The sequence below is a fragment of the Dendrobates tinctorius genome, unplaced genomic scaffold (assembly GCF_039654945.1).
Source record: "Dendrobates tinctorius isolate UK_male_01 unplaced genomic scaffold, ASM3965494v1 ptg000102l, whole genome shotgun sequence".
Classification (NCBI taxonomy): domain Eukaryota; kingdom Metazoa; phylum Chordata; class Amphibia; order Anura; family Dendrobatidae; genus Dendrobates; species Dendrobates tinctorius.
This window is the reverse complement of record NW_027361770.1, coordinates 37,325,615-37,350,448: the sequence shown is the minus strand read 5'-3', so window position 1 is coordinate 37,350,448 and position 24,834 is coordinate 37,325,615. Positions and strand designations below refer to the sequence as shown.

Here is a 24,834-nt window from a genome sequence, read left to right as displayed (position 1 = left end):
GCCGTGAACAAGATCAAGCAAGCTCGATCTTTTATCACGGCCACTAATATGGCCGTATGGCACACTGTGCAGCGTGGAATTTTTGCGGGCCAATTTTGCGACCCCATAGAAATCTATTGGGGCCGCAAAATCGGCCCGCAAAAACATGGTAAGTGTAAAAGCAGCCTGCTTCCTGTCTGTATCTGGATGAAGACATCAGTGTTTTAACCAATATTTGTTCTGTAATCTTTAGGTAGATCTCCAGTGTGAATGTGGGCGAAGGAAAGAGAGCGTAGTGTGCTCCACAGCTTCCTCTGCTTATCAAAGGTTAGAATATGGAACTGTCCACTGTTCATTCTTAGATGGAGGGGTACTTAGTGATTGCATGTAGTCTTCTTAAGAGATAAAAATAGCAAAAAATCTAATTTGCATATGTCTTTGAATCGCCCTTAAATGAGACATTCAGGTCCTGAGTTAGTCATCATTGGTTATATAGTAACATAGTTTTGAAGGCTGAAGGAAGACCTTATGTCCATCTAGTTCAGCCTATTTTTAGTGCAGCTGTTCTGCATTGTTGATCTTGGGGAAGGCAAAAAACCCACAGAGTAGACCCAACAGTCTTGGCCAGTGGTTTTTATTTCGACATTTTCACTCCTTTGTTCTGCCTCTGAGACATTTGTAAAATTGAAAAAGCCTTTTTCATAGCTTCAGCCTGCTGCATAAAGTAAAAATAGCGTATACACACTTCCCATGACTTCTGCAGCCAGTCGGCGTCCACTGATCGGCTGCAGCCAGGGTGGATAAAAATCTTGATTTTTTTAAAAAAATCAAAAAAATCAGATTTTTTTGATTTAAATCAGATTTTTTTGATTTAAATCATTTGATTTAAATCAGATTTTTTAATCAAGTTGTACACAAGCAAAACTTTGTCTTTTTGCAAATCTAATTGTTTTACACAAATAAAAATATTAAAACAGTTGATTATGAAACCTAATAATTTTTATTTGCACTATTAAACACTCAGAATTGAACTACAGAGAGTAAGTACTTTTTAACAATAGCCTATCTCTAACGTTTGAAGTAAGCAAACATCTTCAGTGAATACATCAGTCCTTTAAGCCTACTGTTTATTTAGGACTTTTAATAGGAAAACCAGTTGTCCTGCTTGCTTTAGCAGTTCCTAAGCGGTTTCGGACTGTTGTGTGCACAAAACCAAATGAAGAAAACAATCTCTCTACTCCTGCGGATGAAGCCGATGCAGTCAGTAGCTGAGTAGCTAGATTTATTATCTTTGCTGGAAGAACAAGTGATTGCGACTTCCACCAGTCCAGTGGTTTTAGTTCATTAACGACGTTATCTGCAAACATGTATTTTTGAAATGGTGCAGATTCACACTTCAATTTCAGCACAGTTGCCACAATGTCATGGTTAGTATTGGCGAGCCACTCCATTGCAGAGTTGTTTTCCGCCTCAGATAATTTTTTCCCTCTGTAGATGGGATGCAAGATATTGGCTAAATAGTGTTCTTCTTTTAATGCTTGGTCCTTGCGGTGCTGTATTGCAACCTTTACATTGTTTGAGAGGTTCAAGAGATCTAGAGAACCTTCTAAATCTTTCCAAACTTCTGTGGCATCAGCTATGGTTGCAGTATCTTTCTGCATTTTATCCAACGCAATCGATATTGGCTTTAACCTTTCCAAAAGGTCCTCGGCATTTCTCTTCACACCAAGATTTAATACTTTGCTTCGTATATTAGCATCAATTTTATCCCGATGTGTTTCGCAAATGGACAGTAATTTTGACCAGTTGTTAATAAACAGTTCCAAGCAGTCAGCCAAGGTATTCCATCTAACATCTTGTGGTAGAACCAACTTCAGTCCTCCCATTTCCTTGTAGGTTGCATGTGCAAAATGATTATTGCGGAAATATTTAACAATTTCTACAACATGTTCCTTGACACCCAAAATATGCAGGTCTTTTGCCAAAAGATGCAACAAATGGGCAGAACAACCGTATGTAATGACATTTGTGTCATCCTGTGCCAGTTCCGCTCGCATTTTTGCCACATTGCTTGCGTTATCAGTAACTAAGCTCCTTACTTTACATCCAAACTGTTCTTGGCATTGGTGAATTGAGTTCTTAGCAATTTCAAGTAAATATTCAGCAGTATGTGAATTTCCAGATGTGTCGATTGTGTCTGTAAGGTAAGTTTCACCATCTTCTGTTGTGACACAAGTGCAAATTATGGGGTCGTTGTGGATGTTGCTCCAACCATCCAAGCTCATGTTAACAACCTTGTCTTTCAAATATTTTGTACAAGCCGCTCTTTCTATGTCGTATACAGCCTGAAGATGTTTTCCTGAGATATCAAATCTACTTGGTGGTTTGTAGCCTGGTCTAAAGGTACTGTCACACTTAGCGATGTACCAGCGATCCCGACCAGCGATATGACGCGGTCAGGATCGCTGGTACATCGCTAAGTGGTCGCTAGTGAGCTGCCACACAGGCAGATCTCACTAGCGACATCGCTGGGGACGGGGATCGCTACTTACCTGTCACACCAGGCGATCCTGCATCCTCCCGCCCGGCTCCACGCGTCACTCGTCCTCACAGCAGGAAGCGCCACAGGAAGCTGACGACGAGAAACAGTCCTGAACGTTCTCGCGCGATCAGCGATAAGCAGCGGGGGAGCCGGTCGCTGGTAAGTATCAGACACAGAGATATCGCTAGCAATATCGCTATAACGTCACTAGTTATAGCGATATTGCTAGCGATATCTCTTAGTGTGACATGCCCTTAATTCCTTCGATCATTTGTACAAACAATGGGTGCTCAACTAGTCGGAAAGAAGAATTGGTTGCAAATATGAATTTAGCAATTAATTCATCAAAATGTTCTTTCTGGCTCGTCGTAGTCTTTAAGATGAATTTTTCTACACTTTGCACGCAAAGTTTTTTTTTGGGCTGCTTTGTTGAAGTTGTACCCAGATATTGATTGTCACGTGCAGCACAAGCCATATTTGACCCTGAAAGCACAGAAATTAAAAATATAAATCGACTGCGTATTTGAAGAAATATAACGAAAATATTGAAACAAACTTTTTGAACAATGTAATGGTCCTCGTCCTATAAGGGCTGTCTCAAAAGTTATGCTACTCAAGTTTTCCGGTGAGGTTGCTGTAATACTGGTAACTAATATCAGAGCCTCAGCAACTGAAAAAAACTATGTCACAAAAGTTTTAAAAATGTTTTTTTTTTAAAATGGTCAATTTGGCAGACTTCAAAAGTGAATTGCAGCCTACAATAAAAAAAAATAAGCGTATACACACTTTATTTTTACTTAAAGGACATGTGCACCTTTATTTTTTAAGGTGCAGCCAGTCACAGTGTGCACATGTCCTCCCCCCGCAGCTATCTTACCTCCGATGTCAGCGCTGCGGGGATCCGTGGCTTCGTTCTGCCCGTCCGCGAGCGCGCCTCCATTCATTTCAATGGAGTGTGCGGCCCGCTGACGTCACGCCGCTGGATCACTGCGAGTAGGCCGCAACCGGAGGACGGGAGGCGGACGGTCAAAACGAAGCCACGGATCTAAGCGCTGCGGGGATCGGAGGTAAGAGCGCTGCGGGGGGAGGACATGTGCACCTTAAAAAAATAAAGGTGCACATGTCCTTTAGCGTTAATTTTCTGTGAAATATTGCCTTAACATAAATTTAAATTCTATACTCCAGAACTACCAGTGCTAGAAATTTTTCTTTTCATAGACTTTAACCATCCCAGTAAAATGTCTGTTAAAAAAATAGGTTGTAAATTAATTGCCAGACTTACCACTAGTACTAGGCTCCTGGTGCATAAGAAGCTGTGGGGGTTCATTGACATTAGTTGTATCACTATCAACATCTTCATTTCCCTTCTGGTTGCAGTTTTCATAATGTGATTTCAAACGGCAAACAAGTCCTTGGATATCCTTTTGACAGTATTTGCACTTTGCTCTTGCACCTTTCTTTCCAAGATCTGCTGCTGGCATCTCAACAAAATGAACCCAAATAGGGTCTCTCTTACGACCTGCTGCCATGGCAGGCTCACACAGATCACTTATGAAGTTTGATTGTTACTACAGCCTGAGCCAAGTACTGCTGACTATCCAACAAGTTTGGGCATGTCAACTGAATGCAGGGAAAAAGAAACTAAACCAAAACTGAAACCAAGCTAGAAGTGTGGAATTAAAGGGGCAGTATGAACAAAATGTGGAGGCTATTAATAGTTTATACAATTAAGACATGCTGCTTTTAAACACCTACCTATTGCCATATAGTAAAACAAAAAAGATTTTTACTTACTTTGGGGTCCCCCCCTCACCCTGGCGTTAGATCGTTGCCCCTAGTTTCGTCCGTGTAACTATGGGCGCACATGCACACTGCTCTCACTTCTCATTTTAATCGTGATTTATATTAAAAAAAAACCTTTTGATTTAAATCAGTGATTTAAATCATGATTAAAATCATGATTTAAATCGATCCGATTTAAATAGAAAAAAATCTTTTGATTTAAATCGTGATTTAAATCATGATTTAAATCGGCGTGATTTAAATCAATCCACCCTGGCTGCAGCCTCCCTATTGTGTTAAAGCACACTTGCAGCATAATGTCATGTGACCGCCAGGAGACAATGTGGAGGAGTGCTGGTCCAAGAGGTAGATAATTATGCACTTTTTATTTTATGCAGCCGATTGTAGCTGTTAAGTAGAGATTGTCTAGTTGTGGACGACCCCTTTCAGTTTATATGGGGCAGATATGCTGCAGATTTTTCCTGCTAAACCTTGTATCCACTTGCAGAGAAAACCTAGTTTAATAGTCGGACATGCAGGTCCTAGGTGACTTCTTCCCTCCTGCTGCCAGTGACTGACAGCTCTGTCCTGAGACCATACAGCCGGTGTATGATGCATGTATGAGCTGTCAGGTTCCCGTTACTAATGCCAATATTTTGCACTGCTGTTTCTAGAATAGCTGCTATATCTATGGCCACGAAGCTGACAGAAATGCAACTAGGTGATTCAGTGGATATTGGAAAACTTGTCACCAAAAAAGAAATGAAGCAGACCAGGTAAGCGCAAATTAGCTTTGGGCTGAGAGCATGAGAATGGAATTATTCTCTACAATTACATTGTATTATGTCGTTTGTCCATGTTTACCAGCTAGTCCTAGACTTCTAGTGGAGGGAGAGGAGAAGGAAGAGGGAAAGCTCAGTCTCTGCACTCACATCATTGTGGCTCTCACAAAAACCTTCAGAGCCTATAAAGCTTTCGACATGGCTCGCTTTTTGCCAGCGCTGATGCTTACCGGTAATTTACCTGCCATATTGGAAGCGTGGCTATAATAAGAAAAGAATCTTGTATCATTCCTGTTGCTGCTCGCTTCCAGTCCTCATAGCGCTTCAGGGGGCAGTCACCACTCGCTACACAGTGAGAACAGCTGTAATCACTTCCTGTCACTGTGATTGTCAGCGTGTCCTTCACATATGCTGCAGAGCATGCTGTCAAAGTGTCGGTGTGACTACAGACGCTCTCACTGTGTAGTAAGTGGTGCCTGTAACTACTTCCTGCAGTGCCATAAGGACTGGTAGAGAGCGGCTGCAGGGTGGATATAAGTTCATTTTTTTTCCTTGTAGCCGCTGCTCCAATACACAAGCCAAGCATGATTTCACCACAAGCCTTTGACTGTTTCTTTTGAGCAGGCAGGTACGACATGTTCTTTTTACATGTAACTGTGCGTGATTAGTTTCCCGTTGCCCTACAAACCGACCGTGCATTTGGTCATTTTATTGAATCCGTTAATCACTGTAGCCACAAGTCAGTTGTCATTTTTGCCTTTCTGTCAGGTATTACCGTATCTGGGAAGTATCAAGGTGTTTAATACCACAGGTTGGTCCGGGTAAAAGGACCCCAATATGAGGAGAGAAAAACTCTGGTCAGCAAATATTAACCATTTGGCAGCCATTTAATAGCCTGTAAACACAGGTAGACCGCAGAAAACCGTTCACTGAGCAATCTGTATTAGATGGCTAACTGCACGTAGGCTTCCGTTGTTTTCATCAGTGCGAGTCCTGTTAAACAAGACCATTCATCACCGACAACAATGATCTTTTGCTCAGTGCAACAGATCAGATCACCCAGCGAACAAGCATTTATCGGTCGTCCATGACAGCACCACCTGAGAGAGGGGATCCGCCCTTCAGGAACAGGAAACCTACAGATACAAAAGGGCGGCACCTCTCCCACGCATCAGTTGGTTTCCTGTTCCTAGAGGACGGGACTTCCTTCAGATCGTCCATCATGGAGTCGTCGAGGGATTCCCAGGCCGGCTGACCGACTCAGGTAGCGGGGGGATCTCCTACCTCGGTCAAGCTCGGGGTACCTGGAAGCGCCACGGTGGAGCCGGGTAGGTCGCCACGGCAGTGGTTAGAGCAGGCGGAACAAAGGGTCCGGTCGACAGCCGTCTCCAGAATGCGGGCACCAGGTATGTATGCAGGCCCCTCCTGATGCGTTTTTCCCCCGGGGTCCGGTCTCAAACCCCCTCCGGCCGGGTCGGCAGTTGCGTCTGGTCGCCAAGCGCAGGCTGGCGCGCATGGAGGCGGCGGGCATACCGGAGCCGGGGGCGCCGTGCCGGCTCCTTTCCGCGCGCTCCCGCGGCCTCTGGCGCGCGGCGGAAGTGACGCGATGGAAGGGGCGGGGCCGGGAACGCCAAAAACGGAAGTCGGGTGCCGGCCGCCTTCCTAGTGTGCGCCGCGTGTGCGCGGCGATCCGGGGGGACGCGCGGTACCCGAGGCGGTGGGGGGGGACGGTTCATGCGGGGGAAGGTCGCGGGAGGGTTCCTGGGGGAGGTGCCGCGCCAGTGCCCTGCTGACCGGATACTGGGAGGCCTTAAAGGGCAGGAGGTGATGCTGCCGGGGTGCTTCTGAAGGCCCAGCGATGGATGACAGAACCCCCATAGAGCAGCAGGACGTGCAGTAGCACCCACAGAAGGAGGCCTCGGTGAAGCCTCATACGAGTGGAAGCGGACGAGTGAGCAGAGCCGCAGAAGTTCCTCCAGTCTAAAGGATTCCCCCTGCCTCCCTCCGTGATCCGGTACCTGCCTCATCTGCATGGGTAAGAGATCTCCGTGAATGTACCCTGATGCAGTGTTCCCTTATGCTGGTTTCGCAGGGGAGGAAAGCTACGGTAAAACAGAAGCACAGGGAATGTGCGCTCTGTAGTTGCCCCTTACCAGACGGCCACCCCAAAAGACTATGTCAGCCATGTGTGCGACAGACGGTAGGGGTTGGAAGGGGACGGGGGCCCAGGCATAGACTGACAGGCCCTTGCACTCTCCCCCATCCTTACAGGGACAGAGATGAAAGCCCTATCTAAAAGGGACTCTTCTAGGGGGAGAGAATTTAGTTTCTCAGGGTCGGAGTCCTCAGCTGCCCCTAGGAACAATTACTCCTCGGATTCCCCGGCCTCCACTTCATCCTCTTCGGATGAAGACTCAAGCCGATTCTGCTTTCCATTAGACCAGATGGACAAGCTAGTTAAAGCAATAAGGTCCACCATTGCAGTAGCAGACTCAAAGCCAGAGCTTTCGGCACAGGTAATGTTCGGAGGTCTAGATCCCAGGAAACACAAAGCTTTTCCATTAAATGATAAGGTCCAGAGCCTGATAGAAAGGGAATGGAAGAGACCCGAAAAAAGGGGCTCCTTACCACCTGCCTTCAAACGGAGGTACCCATTTGATGACCCAGTGGTAAACAGATGGGATAAGGCCCCTAAGCTGGACGCGGCAGTAGCCAAAGCCTCCAAAAAGTCCTCCATACCGTTCGATGATATGGCCTCCTTAAAAGACCCGCTGGATAAAAAAGCGGATTCCTTTCTAAAGGGAACATGGGAGATGTCAGCAGGCGCCCTAAGACCAGCGATAGCTGCCACTTGTATAGCCAGATCCGTGATGGTCTGGCTAGATCAACTAGATTCCCATCTGAAGGACGGAGCCCCAAGAGCATCCAGTCGGAAAACTCTACCGATCATCCAGAGTGCTGCGGCTTTCTTGGCTGATGCCTCAGCAGACTCGGCAAGGATGGCGGCTAGATCAGCTGGGTTATCAAACGCAGCTCGAAGGGCCCTCTGGTTAAAATGCTGGCCAGGAGATATCCAGGCCAGGTCACGACTCTGCTCCATTCCATATGAGGGGAATATCTGTTTGGCCCCGTCCTGGACGAACTTTTAGAGAAAGCCGGGAACGATAAAAAGAAGTTCCCCAGCCTCCCGAATCCTTCTTATAGACGCCCCTTCACCAGGAAAGGATATTTCCATAGAAGGCCGTCTAGAGATCAGGGCAGATGGGACGACAAAAGAAGGAGAGTACAGGTTTCATGTTCGGAGGAGGGGGGCGCCAGGAATGTCCATCACGTGACACTAAAAAACCGCCCCAATGACTAGATGCTGTGGGGGGAGACTAGCTGCCTTCTACCCAGCCTGGTCGCTGATCTCTAGCAGCAACTGGATACTGGGGGTGATAGCTGCGGGTTTACGACTAGAGTTCACCCGGGTTCCCCTAGATCAATTTAAGGTCACCCCTCTCAGGTCTTCCACATCAGAACATGCTGCCCTGGAGGCCGAGGTTCATGAGCTTTGCCACAAGAAAGTCCTGACTATGGTTCCAGAGGGAGAAAGGGGGAAAGGTTTCTACTCCCCTCTGTTCCTGGTCCGCAAGCCAGACGGCTCCTTTAGGACTATAATTAATCTCAAGTCCCTCAAACGATTTCTTGGTTATACGGCCGTTCAAAATGGAAACAATCAATTCAACAATAAAATTGTTGTTTCAAAACTGCTTTATGGTGGTGTTAGATTTAAAAGATGCATACTACCATATACCCATTCATACAGCCCATCAGCGCTTCCTCAGAGTAGCGGTTCAGTTAAATAGGTCAGTTGAACATTTCCAATATGCGGCCCTCCCCTTTGGGGTGGCAGTCGCTCCCCGGGTGTTTACTAAAGTGGTGGAAGGAAGTTATGGCCCATCTACGTGAATCTAACATTCTAGTAGTTCCCTACTTAGATGACTTCCTGATTATAGGGAAAACGGCAAAACATTGTAAGGAACAGCTACAGAGGGCAATGTCGGCCCTAGAGCGGTTAGGTTGGCTGCTTAATATCAAAAAATCTCGGTTACAGCCGATGAGAATTCAGCAATTTTTAGGCCTGATTCTAGATTCTGAGAAACAGGCTGCCTCCGGAGAAGCTTGTTCGCCTACACTATCAGATCCTAAACGCTGCCAATAACCCCACCATGTCCCTCAAGAAAGCCATGTCCCTTCTGGGTTCCCTTCCTCCTGTATCCGGCGGTCCAGTGGGCCCAGTTTCATTTAAGAACACTACAGGGGAGGTCTTACTGCATCAAAAAATCCTTGGAGGTTACTTGGAGGGCCAGCTAACCTTGTCCCGAAGCACAAGGGAGTCCCTAGAGTGGTGGCTAGAAAAGGATAATTTGTCCAGAGGGGTTCCCTGGGAGTGTGACATATCCCCCATAGTCACTACGGATGCTAGCCTTCCGGTTGGGGGGCTCATATGGGTGAAGTCCTAGTCCAGGGCCTATGGGACCATCACCAGATAAAAATGTCATCTAATTTGAAAAGAACTGACAGCAGTAGAGCAGGCAGCTAAGAAGTTACTTATGTATCTGCAGGGCCATCATGTGCGAGTGTTCTCCGACAATCAGGTCACAGTGGCTTATGTCAACCACCAAGGTGGGACTCGTTCCAAACCCCTGAGGAATGTGGCAGAACGGTTGTTCCAACTAGCAGAACAGCCCTTGGTGTTGAGAAAAATCAAGAGAGACAGAGCAAGGGTCATAGTCATTGCTCCATTTTTGGCCAGGAGGGCATGGTTCTCATGCCTCAGGACCATGTCGGTGTCCGATCCTTGGGTTCTTCCGGACATCCCGGATCTCCTATCCCACGGCCCAGTCTTCCACCCTCAGGTGGCTGGCCTACATCTGACGGCGTGGAGTTTGAGCGGGCACTGCTAGAAGAGAAAGGCTTCTCCCCAGACTTGATTAACACCCTACTTAAGAATAGGAAGGCCATTACTACCAAGATCTATGCTAGAATTTGGAAGAAGTTCCTGCAGCGCTCTGAAATAGTTGCTGGGGGTTCAACTCCAATAAATCAGATCTTAGAGTTTCTTCAGAAAGGTCTGGATATGGGACTTTCCACCAGTACTCTTAAAGTACAAGTATCAGCTTTGGGGGCTCTCTTTAGCTGCAACATCGCAGGTAATTACTGGATCAGTAGGTTCATTAAGGCAGCAGGTAGGTCCAGGCCAGTAGTGAAGGATAGATTCATGCCATGGGACTTGAATCTAGTCCTTACGGCCATGACGGAAGCTCCATTCGAACCTATTTCATCAGCTTCCATTAAAAATCTGTCCCTCAAAGTAGCCTTCCTGGTAGCTCTAACCTCAGCTCGCAGAGTAAGCGACATCCAGGCATTATTTAGGCGTCCTCCTTATATACAGGTTAGGACGGGTAATACTCAGACCTGATCCGGCGTACTTACCTAAAGTGGTTTCTAACTTTCATAGGACTCAGGAAATAGTCCTTCCATCCTTCCTCCCTAATCCAGCTAATGAGAAGGAAGAAAAACTACATACCCTGGATGTTAGGAAATGCCTCATAGAATATCTGGCAGCTACCGATCCTTGGAAGAAAGATAATGCCCTATTTATTTCCCACCAAGGCCCTAGGAAAGGTTGTAGAGTGTCAAAAAATACACTAGCCAGGTGGATTAGAGAAGCAATTTCTGTAGCATACACTTCAAAAGGCAGGTCGCCACCTGGGAAGCTGAGGGCGCATTCCACCAGAGCCATGGCGACCTCGTGAGCCGAGAGATCAGAAGTCTCCATCGACCAGATATGTAAGGCGGCTACTTGGTCCTCTCCGAGCACCTTTTATAGTCATTATAGGGTAGACCTGGGTGCTTCCACAGACCTCTCTTTTGGTATAAGGGTGCTGCAGGCTGTAGTCCCTCCCTAAATAGTTATTACTCTCTGTAATTCTCTCAGGTGGTGCTGTCATGGACGACCGATAAAGTCTTAGTTACTCACCGGTTAACGGTATTTTTCGGAGTCCATGACAGCACCCGTATATTCCCTCCCTTTTAGTCTATTTTGGGTGTGCACTCCTTCCTCTTATACGTACACGGGTAATTTAAATAGTCGTGTATAGTATTGTATATAAGTTATGCTATTAACCATTGTGGTCCTCTGTGCTCTGTAATCCAACTGATGCGTGGGAGAGGTGCCGCCCTTTTGTATCTGTAGGTTTCCTGTTCCTGAAGGGCGGATCCCCTCTCTCAGGTGGTGCTGTCATGGACTCCGAAAAATAAAGTTAACCGGTGAGTAACTAAGACTTTTGCTCATTCAAGTGAATGATAGCCTTTATACTCTGAAAGATTATAGAGAAACACTAATTCATGATCATCTTTCAGTGTAAAAGCATCTTAACCGGTAGACCTTGATAGTCCGCAGTAGTCCTTTCCATACTTTGTTGGTCGTTATTATAACCTGTTTTATTGTACTCTTTTGCACTGTATTATTAGGAAATTACTTGTAAGCAGCATCTTAGCCACTCCTAATTGTTTTTTTACTGCAAAGCATTAGAAAGGTGGTAGCCACACAACTTTGTGCGAAGGAGTCATGTTATCCAAGGCTTTGTGACTTCTGAGGTTTTGCCCTGTAGAATACGTCTTGACAAGCATTTGTTATGCTGCTTACGTGATGCTTGTTAAGAGCGATTATCCTTGTAAGTGCTACAAGCCTTCTCATTACACAAATGGGTCAGCACAGATCGGTTCTAGTTCCCATGTCATATTTGCCTATGCTTTCTGCAAAAACAATGCGCGTGGGTGACTGCCACTTTAATTTTGCTTTCAACTCCTAATGTAGCAATTTTATGTGATTGTCACAGCAATCCGCTAGAAGGTATTCTGCAAGAACCCGTTTAGACTAATTGTGAAAGGTCAGAACAAGTAGGCGAGTTGAGTACAATGAGCAGTGTAGAGAAACGCTGGCTAGGGGCCTTGTAAATGAACAATCTCCTGCGGCTAGCTCCCCACTGACATGCCTTTGCTTGTTTCTGATTACAGACTGCAGTGTGATGAAGAATGCTTGGCTTTGGAAAGAAACAGGTAAGTCGGCACATGGTTGTATCTCTGTGGTGAGATGTATAAAGAGGTTTATGTGGGTTTAACATATTCTAAATCATCTTCTGATCAAGGAAGGTCATTGAAAATTATGTGGCATTTACATATCAGTGGAAGCAACAAGCTAAAAATGACAACTATTGAGAAAATAAAAATGAAAGATTAGGATTAGTAATGGTAAATTCTTAAATGAGGGTTTACGTAAGAGTTAATAAATAGTGGGCCTAAAACATTAATACCTACCATCATTTAAAAGGCAAAAATTTAGTTGTGCCTGATTGTAACCTTGCTAATTTCCAATCTCACACCCACCAGCGCTCAGGAAGCTGGTATATGAGCAATAGTTTGGAGGGGACCTCAAAGTATAGAGATGCCTCAACCATCTGGGTCTTTAAGGCTTGTCCTGGCTCAAGTGCCTGCAGATCTGGCTGAATGAGGCTTTTGGGTGGCCTAGATCCCTGGGCAAACACAGCCTTCAGCTATTTAAAGCCTTCATGTGTGTACATTTCGAAACCGTAGGTTCCCCTGCAATTCTATGCACAGTATGACAGCATACCAGCACATGCAACGGAATACAGTCATTTCATTGTGCCGGGGTGCAAGATTTAATATTATGGCAAATTGTATACATTTTGCTACTAAGTACAAATAACCATTGGTGTCATAGTTCCATAATTAAAAGCAGGGCTGTAGTGTCGGTAAGCCAAACCTCTGACTCCACAGCACTGCGCTGACTACTGAGCATGTGCATAAAGTGCAGCACAGATTAAGCTCAACTGAAAGCTGCGATCCTTAGATCAGGAGCAGAACAGGCATTTATAGGACATTTTTATAACTTTCCCAAATTCTTATGAAAACATTTACATCTCATCCTGCATTGTACTACTGTACCCAATTTGTTATATACTAGATGGAGGCCCGATGCCATCACATCGGGAGGGCGGTAATTTCACAATGGGCGCAGGCTTTGCAGCGTTGAGAATCTCTCCCCCACCCACGTGCTCACCCACCTATCCACTCTCTCTTTCCCCATGTGCTGACTTCTCCCGTCTGTGCTTTCTTCTTTGACCTGTCTACCCCATGTTGGCGTTGATATTTGCTTTTTAAAGGGGTTTTCCCACGAACAAAAGTTCATTTTCAAAAATTGTCTGTGTCTGACCGTGTATAGAACATACCACAGCTCCTGGGCAGGGGAGGAAGCAAAAGACAATATTGACATTACAGCAGGAGATCGCAGAGGATACATTTTGTGAGGTAAAATATTGTTTAAAAACAGTCAGTGAAATATTTTACCTCACAAAATTAATCCTCTGATCCCCTGCTGTAATGTCAGTATTGTCTTTTGCTTCCTCCCCTGCCCAGGAGATGTGGTATGCTTCATACACAGTCAGACAGACAATTTTTAAAGTCAACACTTGCTCGTGGGAAAACCCCTTTAATGTGACCGGCTTCCTCTGGCTGTAGACACGTCGCGCATCTGCCACCGGGATCAGCCGAATGATTCACTGCCTCTGCGTGGAATTCGCGCAGACGCAGTAAATAAGACTGCCGCCTTCTTTGTGCAGACAGATAGCGGTGGTCACATTAAAACTGTGCGTGCGCTCCTCCTGTACAAAAATGGCGGTGGTCAGAGAATCATTCGGCTGATCCCGGTGGCGGCGTGTTCGCAATGGTGTTCCACTGGTGGTACTGCCCAAGAGGCTGCGTACTGCGTATACAGTGTGTGTATTTGTGGTGCGTACGGCGTATATAGTGTGTGGTTGTGTGTGTTGCATACGACATATACAGTGTGTGTGTGTGGTGCGACTGTGTTGCTCTGGTGGCACCGCGCAAGAGACTGGTACCACCAGCAGTTTCCATATTGAGACTCCCATCACTTGGGTGTCCCAATATGGCGGTCGGTGAACTTCTGCCGCTTGGATTTCTGGGATCCAGACACATCTGGATGGAACAGGATGTGAAGACATTACAAAGTAAGTATATATTAGCTTTTAGGAGTCGGTCCACTTTATACCGACCCCACCAAAGTGGACACTGACTGCACCTCCAAAGCGCTGATTATAAGTATTGTCCTCTTTCTGAAAACTTTCCCTATATGCAATTTGCGGTACAAAAACAAACTGTGCTTTACGTACCCCCAACCACCCCCCCCAGTCAAGGACAATGTATGTGTAGCTCAATGATTGCCGGTTGCCATCTCAATGTGACATCACCACAGCACTCAGAGCCATAATATAACTGTGTAGGGGGTTACAGTGGTGGGCATTATGTTCGCACAAAAAAATGCCTTATTACAGTGTAATGGGCACAATGGAGATCATTAGTATGTGGGGCCCTGTGCAGAACATGCAGTACAGTAATTGGGGCAGAAAGGCTAGCAACTGGAAGAAGCAGCTGGATGGAGCATCTGCGCAAGTCCAAAAAAGGGAAGGAAGGCGGAAAGCATACATGCCTTTTGGGTTTTACTCCTGATCTCATTAGACCCTAGTAGGTACCCTGGAAGCTCCAGTGATCACTTCTACCGCTCTACATACCTCATTCTGAATATTAGTCGTGCAAGTGGAAGACATGCATCTTGTGTTCATTTACTTTACTTATATTTTTGAGTCTGAGTCGAAGGTGCCTCTTGGTTCAGAGCACATCTCAGAGTTTGGTCATAGTTTTATGGTTAAAAGGAACCTGTCACATCATTTTTAGCAACTAAACTGTCCCCAGTGTGTTATAGAATAAAGAGTACACGGCACTCAGATAGCGAGAGTTAGGTGACCAAGTAGGGTATCCAACCGACTGATAAGTAACTTAAACTTGTCACTCAAAAAATAGAGCAATTTGACAGTTCCTTTATTTAAGTTGTCCTCAGTGTGGTGTTAGTGATGCAGTGTGCATCACAAACACGTTGTTTTCAGTCAAAACGGCGCCGTAATCCTCTCCATAAATCACTTTGAATTTTTACATTTTTCTTTAAGTCATTGGGTGGGCTTTATTTCTTTCAGTTATGGACTTGTCGTTTTTTCGACGCTTTCGTGCTCTCTGATGTTCAAGGGCATCACGGAAACTGCTCTAAAATCCCGCGCTTGCGCAGTGTCGAGCGGCTCCCTGCGCGCTGAATCTGGATCTATGTACCCAGCTTCATTGACTGTGTGCATGCGCTGAGAGTCACGCTCGACACTGCGCACGTGCAAGGAGCAGCTCGACACTACACAAGCATCGGGTATTGGAGCAGATTCCCGTGACTTTGGTGTAACCTGGAACAACATCAGTCAGAGTGCATGGGTGTTGGCAATATCACGAGCCTTTGACTGAAAGAAAATGAAGTTCCACCCCTATAACTGAAAGAGAAGATACTATATAACAATACAAAGTGATTTTTGAAAATGATTACGGCACTGTTTTGATTAAAAGCAATGTGTTAGTGATGCCCATTGCAGGTTCTCTTTGAGAGTCTGTCAGTCCAAACTAAGCATATGGCCATCTACCGGTGATTGCCCCTTTGAGTATTTGGTGCATTTTTCTCATATTTTAGATTTTCACGCTAAAAAAAACCCCACAAAGTAAGACAGTTCCAGCAAAGCTGATGAGATTTATGTAAATTAAATTTGTAGCATGTAATTTTCTCTTGCAGTAAATATGTGCTGTATTTGCACATTTTCCCAATAGACCTGAGTGAGATACAGAAATTTTGCAGATGAAAAATGCATATGGTCCTTGGTGCTTTTCTGCAATGCATGTGCATAAAAATGCATGTCATCTGCACATGAGTTTATAAAGTTTCATCAATTCTTCATAACTGGGCAAGCAGGAGATTTCCAAAACAAAGTAGACGACAGGGTGAAGCAGGGGCTGCCGTTGCAGAGAAGACCTTGCACCAGGAGGGGGTGAGTATGACAGGGGCAGAGTAATATTCACCTGTCCCGGTTCCATCGCCGTGCACCGCTGTGTCTCCGGGTCCTCCTGCTGTGACAGCAGAGAGCGCGATGACGTAGTCAGTGTGCGGTCTCTGCTGTCACTGCATAGACCTGGGAGAGACAGCGATGGACGGCGATGGAACAGGGACCGGTAAATAACATTAACCCTTGTGCAGCAGCATATGAGGGGTTTTATCTATGGAGCATCTTCTTAGTCCACCATTAACCCTAGACTTATACGCGAGTCAATAAGTTATCCCAGTTTTTTGTGGCAAAATTAGGGGGTCGACTTATACACGGGTCAGCTTATACACGAGTATATATGGTACATCAAAATACATGTAATACAAAATTCCATAAAAAAAAAAAAACAACCCCAAGAAGCTTAAATAAGCTAAGTGGTTCAGAAATACTGCAGCATTAACTTTGCACCAAGTACTCATCATGGCCTTAGGGGTTTGATCCCTGCAATTCCAATATATGTGTATATAGCTAGATCTGGTATTAGCCTTGTAGGCAAGGCATTCCCAATAGAAAAACTACCCTATGTGCTCAGTTTCTACTGTCAATTTGGGGTGACATATACACTGTTTAAAGTTGAACAGGAGGAGTGATGCGGCACAAGGTGCTGGTAAACATTTATCTGCATGTGGAAATAAACCTTGGGGTTGGGACAGTTCTAGACAGGACACTGAAGGAAGAATATGGCAGGGGCAGACATTTGAGATATGTTGGTTATGAAGCAGAGACTGGTGACAAAAAGATCAGGCAAATTGTAGGTTAATATGACCAGATTTTCTTGTTTGCTAATTTTATAAATCCTTCACAGACGTCTGGCAGAGGCTTTGAACATTACTGAGAACTCGGATCCTTTTAATACTCGTTCTGGATTCAAGTTCAGTGACAGCTTGAAAGATGATGCAAGGTTTGTGCTTCTTTCACATGGCACTCGTTGCCTTCACATTAATTAGCATTAAAAAGCAGCAGTATTTAAAGACATGCACAGAACAGTCTGTAAATGTGTCATTTGTTACAGCCTGTTAGAAATATTCGTATATTTAAAGGTGGTTTCCTCTACTTTAGAAGTAACTTTGAACTTGTAGTATTTATTTACAAAAATGCTATAGTCATGTCCCAGCTTGGGGCCACTCTTCTCTACCCGCCACTGTGTTCCCCCTCATCTCGGTGATCAGCATTCGGAGGGGGCATCATATGATGTGGTGTTTTTAGTCTGCCGCATTTTCTCCATGGTCCCAATAGCCATCCTTGTAGAAATCCTGCTGAGAACAATGTGGATAGTCTCCACCTTATCAGCTCCATCACTGGCTGATTACACTCCTTCCATCTTGGCATAGAGGCAGGGCTTAAATCCGCATGGGACAGCAGGGACACTTCTGCTGAATCCAGTTGTCTTAGAGGACAGCAAGGTGGGAGGGTCACATTGCTGGGATAGTTGTTTTTTTTTTTTTTATGTATTTTCTCTGTTGAGTTTGTTTTTAAATGATACATGCTAAAAATATTTAGGAACCACAGTGATTTTTACATGTTTAAAGGGAACCTGTCAGCATGATTGTGTATAGTAACCTACACACAGTGTCAGGTCGGCACCGTTACACTGATTAAAATAATACCATGGTTGATGAAATCCGTCTTGTGGTTGTTCTTTAACCTTTATTTTCCCTTCACCCATGATAGCACACCTGAGAGAGGGATCTGCCGAGCCAGGACAGGAAGCTTACTGAAATAAAAGGGCGGTACCTCTCCCTCGCTTCAGTTGGGTTTCCTGTCCAGACGAGAACCCTCATGCTGAAACCCAGGGCGGGTTGAAGACTTTATTCATCTACTCGCCCACGCCTGTCCCGGCACTGGAAGAACAGGCAGAGCGCCTGTATGCCGGCCTTCAAGTGGTGGAAGCGCCATCTACGGGTCCTGTGGGGCCTCGACGTACATGCGGGCGTGGTTTGGCGCAGTCATGGGCAAAGTGACTCTTATGCGGTCGCCACTCTGCTCTCCCTCCTCTGTTTCTTCTCCGTAGTGAGCCCGGCTTCCAGGTGCGCGTGCTGCTGACATCACGCATGCTGGCAATGGTGCATGCCCACTTGACGTCAGGGTGTGTGCGCCAGTGCCAAGATGGCGGCACCCATGGGAAAAAGCCGGCTGGGGCTCATGGATAAAGGGCACGTCTTGGCGGGGCGGCTGGAAGGGGAGGGGCATTGATTGGTCACCGGAAGAGGCGGGAAGAGCAGTGAATCCCTCTTATAAGGAGGAATGACCACAGGGGGTGTGCGCCAGTGCCAAGATGGCGGCACCCATGGAGGCACCCATTATGGAGGATAACAGTGGACAGCAGCCTTTAAAGCAGCTGCAGGAGCATTGACCAGTAAGCAATGCCTGGTCACCAGCTTGGGTGCACTAAGAGGAGCAGCCGCTCGAGTGGCAGGAGTGACAACCGTCCCGACCAGAGGTCGCGGGACTCCTAGGTATCCAGAAGAAACGTTATTCGTACCCCTGATCAACCTCCGAATCTGGTACCCTTGATTTGACAGCGGGTGTTGAGTGATTTACGAGAATGTCACCTTTTATTAATAGAGGCCGTTTTCTGCTTAATCACTAGGGGCCTAGGAAGGCTAGCTCAAAGACAAAGAATAAAGAGTGTGCCCTTTGTAAAAACCCTGCTGGCAGTTCAGTGGCAGAAGGATCTCTGCGCTGACTGCATACAGAAAACAATATGGGAAGAGACCCCTGACATCGCCACGAGCCTTAGGGCAATAATCAGGGCAGAGGTGAAAGGTTGCCTAAAGTCAGCATTGAAAAAGGGAAGCAAGAAAGCTATGCTTGTCAGATTCAGAGACCTCGCAATCCGTTAGGGAATATAATATGGATTCCCCATCCCCCCCTCCTACTCCTCGGACAGTGATGTAGGCAGCCAACCCTGCTTTCCAGCCAAGGACACGGATAGACTGGTTAGGACAGTCAGGAGGAAAAAACACCTTAATCCTTAGAGAATGTTATGTTTGGAGGCCTGGAGAAGAAAAGGAAGCGCATCTTTCCAGTTAACACTAGGATAAAGTCGCTCATAGACAAGGAGTGGAAGAAGCCGGAGAGATCTGGTAGCTTACTCTCATCCTCCAAAAAGAGATACCATAGATACTCGAATATAAGCCGAGATTTTCAGCCCATTTTTTGGGGCTGAAAGTCCCCCTCTCGGCTTATGTTCGAGTCATATCCACCAGGGGGTCGGAGGGGGGGCGGGGGTGTCAGGTCATACTTACCGGTCCTGGCACGGTCTCTGCAGCCCCCAGCTTCTCCGCGATATCCCTTCCTTCAGCGGTCACATGGTACCGCTCATTACACTCATGAATTTGCGCATATTCATAACTTGTAATGAGCGGTACCACGTGACCGTTGAAGGCAGGAAGGGAGATTGCGGAGAAGCTGGGGGCTGCAGAGACAGTGCCAGGACCGGTAAGTATAGCGATACTCACCTGTCCGGGTTCATCGCTGCTTGCTGCTGTCTGGCACGTCATCTGTCATTGACGTTCAGACAGCAGAGGGCGCGGTGACGTGTTAGTGCGCGCCGCGCCCCCTGCAGTCTGAACGTCACTGACAGATGACGTGCCAGACAGCAGCAAGCAGCGGCACCTGGCCCCAGCGGTGAGTATGTCATTTTTTTATTTTTAAATGCAGCAGCGGCAGCACATGGGGGCATAATGTATGGAGCATTTTATGGGGGCAGCACGAGGGCATAATGTATTTAGCATCTTATGTGGGCAGCATATGGGGGCATAATCTATGGAGCATCTTATGGGGGCAGCATATGGGGCATAATGTATGGAGCCTCTTATGGGGGCAGCATATAGGTGTATAATCTATGGAGCATCTTATAGGGGCATAATCTATGGAGCATCTTATAGGGGCAGCATATTGGGGCATAATCTATGGAGCATCTTATAGCGGCAGCATATGGGGGAATAAACTATGGAGTATCTTATAGGGGCAGCATATGGGGGCATAATATATGGAGCATCTTATGAGGGCAGCATATGGGGCCTATTCTATAGAGCATCTTATGGGGCCATAACCTTTATCTAGCAGCATATGGGGCATAATCTATGGAGCATCTTATGGGGCCATTATTAACCTTTGTGCAGCATTATATGGGGTGTATTTTGTATGGAGCATCTTATGGGGCCATCTTGAACTGTATGGAGCATTATATGGGGCTCCTGATTCAATATGGATATTCAAAAACATTTAACCTACTGATGTCTCAATTAATTTTACTTTTATTGGTATCTATTTTTATTTTTTAAATTTACCAGTAGCTGCTGCATTTTCCACCATAGGCTTATACTCGAATCAATAAGTTTTCCCAGTTTTTTGTGGCAAAATTAGGGAGGTCGGCTTATACTTGGGTCGGCTTATACTCGGGTATTTACAGTACCTCTATGAGGAAATCTACTCGAAGGGTTGGGATAAAATCCCTAAGATCGGGGCAGTAGTTAAGTCCTCTAAAAAATTGTCCCTGCCCTTGGAGGACTCCGGCGTGCTTAGAGACACATTAGATAAGAAAGCAGATGGGTTCCTGAAGCACACCTGAGAGGCAGCCGCAGGGGGTTTGAAGCCGGCAATAGCTGGGATGTGTACTGCCTGCTCCCTCATGGTCTGGATGCAACAGATGGAGGAACAACTGAGGAGTAAGGTCCAAAAGAGATGACTCTCTTGCAAGGTGCAGCGGCCTTTCTAGCAGACTCCTCCGGAGACTCTGTGGGGTTGGCGGCTAGGGCGGCAAGCCTATCCAACACGGCTAGACGGGCCTTGTGGCTAAAAGGGTGTCTGGGAGACCTGCCTTTGAAAAATAGACTCTGCTCCATTCGGTGAGACAGTTTCGCTTCGACCAGAAACTAGAGGACATTTTAGAGAAGGCAGGGGATAAGAAGGGGTTTCCCAGGGGAGGCTAGGAAGCCGCCTTTTCGGAGGAGAAAATTTAATAGCGGTCGTCCCCCTGAGAAAGAGCTGGAACTTCAAAGATAGGAATGGGTCTGGATATATGTTTAGGGGACCCTCTACATCATCAAAAAAGCCCCCCCCCCCCCCCCAATGACGTCAGGTCAGAGGTAAAAGGAGGCTCTCTTTCTCCCTGTCTAAATGAACATCTCCCCCAGTCGCTGAATCTTAAGTGACATCAAGGATGGTCTGAAGATAGACTTTGTCCATCCACCCCGGCAGACATTTATATTAACACCCCGCAGGAAATTACCAGGAGAACAGCTAGCCTTGGAGGTGGAGATTTTTGGACTGGTACAAAAGCGAGTTCTGCGTGAAATCCTGGTGGAAGAGATAGGAAGGGGATTTTATTCTCCCCTCTTTTTAACACAGAAGCCGGACGGATCTCTAAGAACTCTTGTCAACCTGAGAGTGCTCAACCGATGGGTTGTGAATTATTCTTTCAAAATGGAGTCGTAAATACGGCTATAAAGCTGTTGTTCCAGGATTGCTTCATGGCGGTCATATACTTAAAATATGCCTATTGCCACATCCCAATCCATCAGGACCATCAAAAGTTACTGAGGGTGGCTCTGTATGTCCAGTGCCTGACCTGTCCCTATCAGTATGCAGCCCTCCCATTTGGTCTATCAGTAGCCCCAAGGGTGTTTACCAAGGTAATGTCGGAGGTGATGGCCTACCTTCGTTCTCAGGACATTATTTTCATCCCTTACCTGGACGACTTCCTTATAGTCGGGAGGTTGGATAACCACTGTATAGAACAGGTGAGGGAAGTGACTGTGGCCCTAAAGGAGCTAGGCTGGGTGATGAATACCCTCAAGTCAAAGCTAAGACCGGAAAAGAGACAATCCTTCCTGGGGTTGGTTCTGGACTCCAAGCTCCAGGTCTGTTTCCTACCAGAGAACAAGAGAGTGTCAGTCCCATTATTTTGGCTTTCAGCAATACAGCATCCTAAAATATTAAGGAAGGCGATGTCCTTGCTAGGAACACTAACATCCTGTATACCGGCAGTAAGATGGGCACAGTTCCACCGAAGGCAGCTACACTGTGAGGTCCTGTTGGCACAGAGGTCATTAAAAGGACATTTAGAGGGAAAAGTACATCTTTCCTTAGCTGTAAGAGACTACCTTGCCTGGTGGACAGTAAGCGAGGATTTGGAGTCAGGGGTCCAGTGGTTGAGGCCAGTGAAGGATGTTATCACAGCAGACACAAGCAGTACCGGATGGGGAGCACATCTGAGGTCCTACTCAGTACAGGTAACCTGGTCTCACTCTAGAAAGAGATCAGGGTACAAATTTAAAGGAGCTGTGGAAAGAGCCTTAATACACTCTCCCCTTCCTTTGGGGTCACCATGGCCGGGTCATGTTGGACAATCACGTGGTCGTGGCTTATATCAACCACCAGGGGAAAACAAGATTCCATACCCTTATGGAGGCAGCAAACATCCTGCTCCAGCTAGCAGAGCAACACCTGCTATCTCTTACGGCACTTCAAATAAGAGGAATAGAAAACACGAAAGCAGATGTCCTGAGTCGCAGGAAACTGAGACAGGGAAAATGGTCTCTAAATCCTTTGAGTTTTTCAGCAAATAGTGCAGGGCGTTACTGAGTCGGCAGGGAGTCTCACCGGGGCTAGTCTCCACCCTGTTGAAAAGTAGAAAGCCGATTTACATCAAAGATCTATGGTAGAACATTGAAGAAATTCCTGGAATTTTTAGGGCAGCCCTTGGGGGATGAAGTTCCGGTAGGGGCTATTCTAGAATTTCTACAGTCGTGATTACAATTAATACTCTCAAGATACAGGTGTCGGCCTTGGGTGCCTTGTATAATTGCAATCTAGTATCCCTATTTATTAAATCCTGTAGTAGGGAACTATTTGAGCCCCTACAGGACTAGTTGCTATCGGTGTAGCTGTGATCAGAGAGTTGCTACTGCACATGCGCCGGGGGCACCATCTTACTGGAACAGAAAAATAAAATTCCTCCAAGATGGTGCCGCCTGCACAGTAGCAGCTCTTGGCTACTTTTTGAGGTTTTTTTCTTTCATCTAGCTGAAAAACTTGAATAAAACTTATTTTTGGCACATAAAACATGCGATTTTGCTGCTGAGCAGGTGCCACGGCTGGCACTTGCCTGCAGAAGTTTATTTTATTTTTCGGACTATAAGACGCACCGGACCATAAGACGCACCCCAATTTTCAGAAGGAAAATATGGAAAAAAATGTGTAAAATGGGGGTCCGTCTTACAGTCCGAATTCAGCTTACCTGGGAAGGGATACGGCACAAGTGGAGGAGTGGTCACAGGGGTCATTCAGTGGTCCAGGCTGGTGTGGTGGCGGCGGCGGCTCTGTGCTGGGGCAACTGGGCTGGGGCAGCTGGGCTGGGCTGGGGCAGGTGGGCTGGGCTGGGGCAGCTGTACTGGGCTGGGGCAGGTGGGCTCTGTGGGGTGAGGGTGGCGGCGAGCTGTCCTCCGGTGCAGGGTCGGCGGCATTTCCTCGAAGCCCGGAGGCCCTCGCACATCCGTTGCTGGCTGCTGCCATGTTGCGGTGGCCTCCGGGAACATGGATGCCGGGAAGATGGCCACCGGTCCGGGGACGGCGCATGCGCACGTTCAGATCTCGTCCCGAGATCTCGGGGGACGATATCTCGTTGCCGAGATTTGAATCTCGTCTCCCGAGATCTCTGGACGAGATCTGAACCTGCGCATGCGCCGTCCCCGGACCAGCGGCCATGTTCCCGGAGGCCACCGCAACATGGCAGCAGCCAGCAACGGATGTGCGGGGGCCTCCAGGCTTCGAGGAAATGCCGGCGGAGCCCCCCTTAGAGCACAGAGAGCCGCTACCCCTGCACCGGAGCACAGCCCGCTGCCACCAGCGCACCACAGAGCCCCATGGTACCCGCACCAGCCATCAGCCATGGACGGCTGTAAGTATATTGCGACCATAAGACGCACCCCCCACTTCCCCCAAAATTTTGGGGGAAAAAAGTGCGTCTTATGGTCCGAAAAATACGGTATGTACATATATATCACTCTTCACACACAAGGTGCAAAATGATTTTTTATTAGCAAATACATATATAATAATAATAAAAAGTCAATCCAAATGAGTATATACAGTGCATTGCGAAAGTATTTGGCTCCCTGGAACTTTTCAACCTTTTCCCACATATGCTGCAAACATAAAGATACCAAATGTAAATTTTTGGTGAAGAATCAACAACAAGTGAGACCCAATTGTGAAGTTGAATGAAATTTATTGGTTATTTTAAATTTTTGTGGAAATTCAAAAACTGAAAAGTGGGGCGTGCAATATTATTCGGCCTCTTTAACGTAATACTTTGTTGCGCCACCTTTTGCTGCGATTACAGCTGCAAGTCACTTGGGGTATGTCTCTATCAGTTTTGTACATCGAGAGACTGAAATTCTTGCCCATTCTTCCTTAGCAAACAGCTCGAGCTCAGTGAGGTTTGATGGAGATCGTTTGTGAACAGCAGTTTTCGGCTCTTTCCACAGATTCTCGATTGGATTCAGGTCTGGACTTTGACTTGGCCATTCTAACACCTGGATACGTTTATTTGTGAACCATTCCATTGTAGATTTTGCTTTGTGTTTTGGGATCATTGTCTTGTTGGAAGACAAATCTCCGTCCCAGTCACAGGTCTTTTGCAGACTCCAACAGCTTTTCTTCAAGAATGGTCCTATATTTGGCTCCATCC

At 46.4% G+C, this 24,834-nt stretch overlaps 1 protein-coding gene across 1 annotated transcript in view; it reads left to right on the top strand.

Moving 5' to 3' along the window:
- The window catches only part of NFX1 (nuclear transcription factor, X-box binding 1), a 142,581-nt gene that overhangs the window by 97,304 nt on the left and 20,443 nt on the right, over positions 1-24,834 (top strand). Inside the window, exons 17-20 of the mRNA XM_073587844.1 lie at positions 233-306; positions 4,978-5,079; positions 12,151-12,192; positions 16,942-17,037. Coding sequence (XP_073443945.1) covers positions 233-306; positions 4,978-5,079; positions 12,151-12,192; positions 16,942-17,037 — 314 coding nt within the window. The remainder of the gene's footprint in view (positions 1-232; positions 307-4,977; positions 5,080-12,150; positions 12,193-16,941; positions 17,038-24,834) is intronic.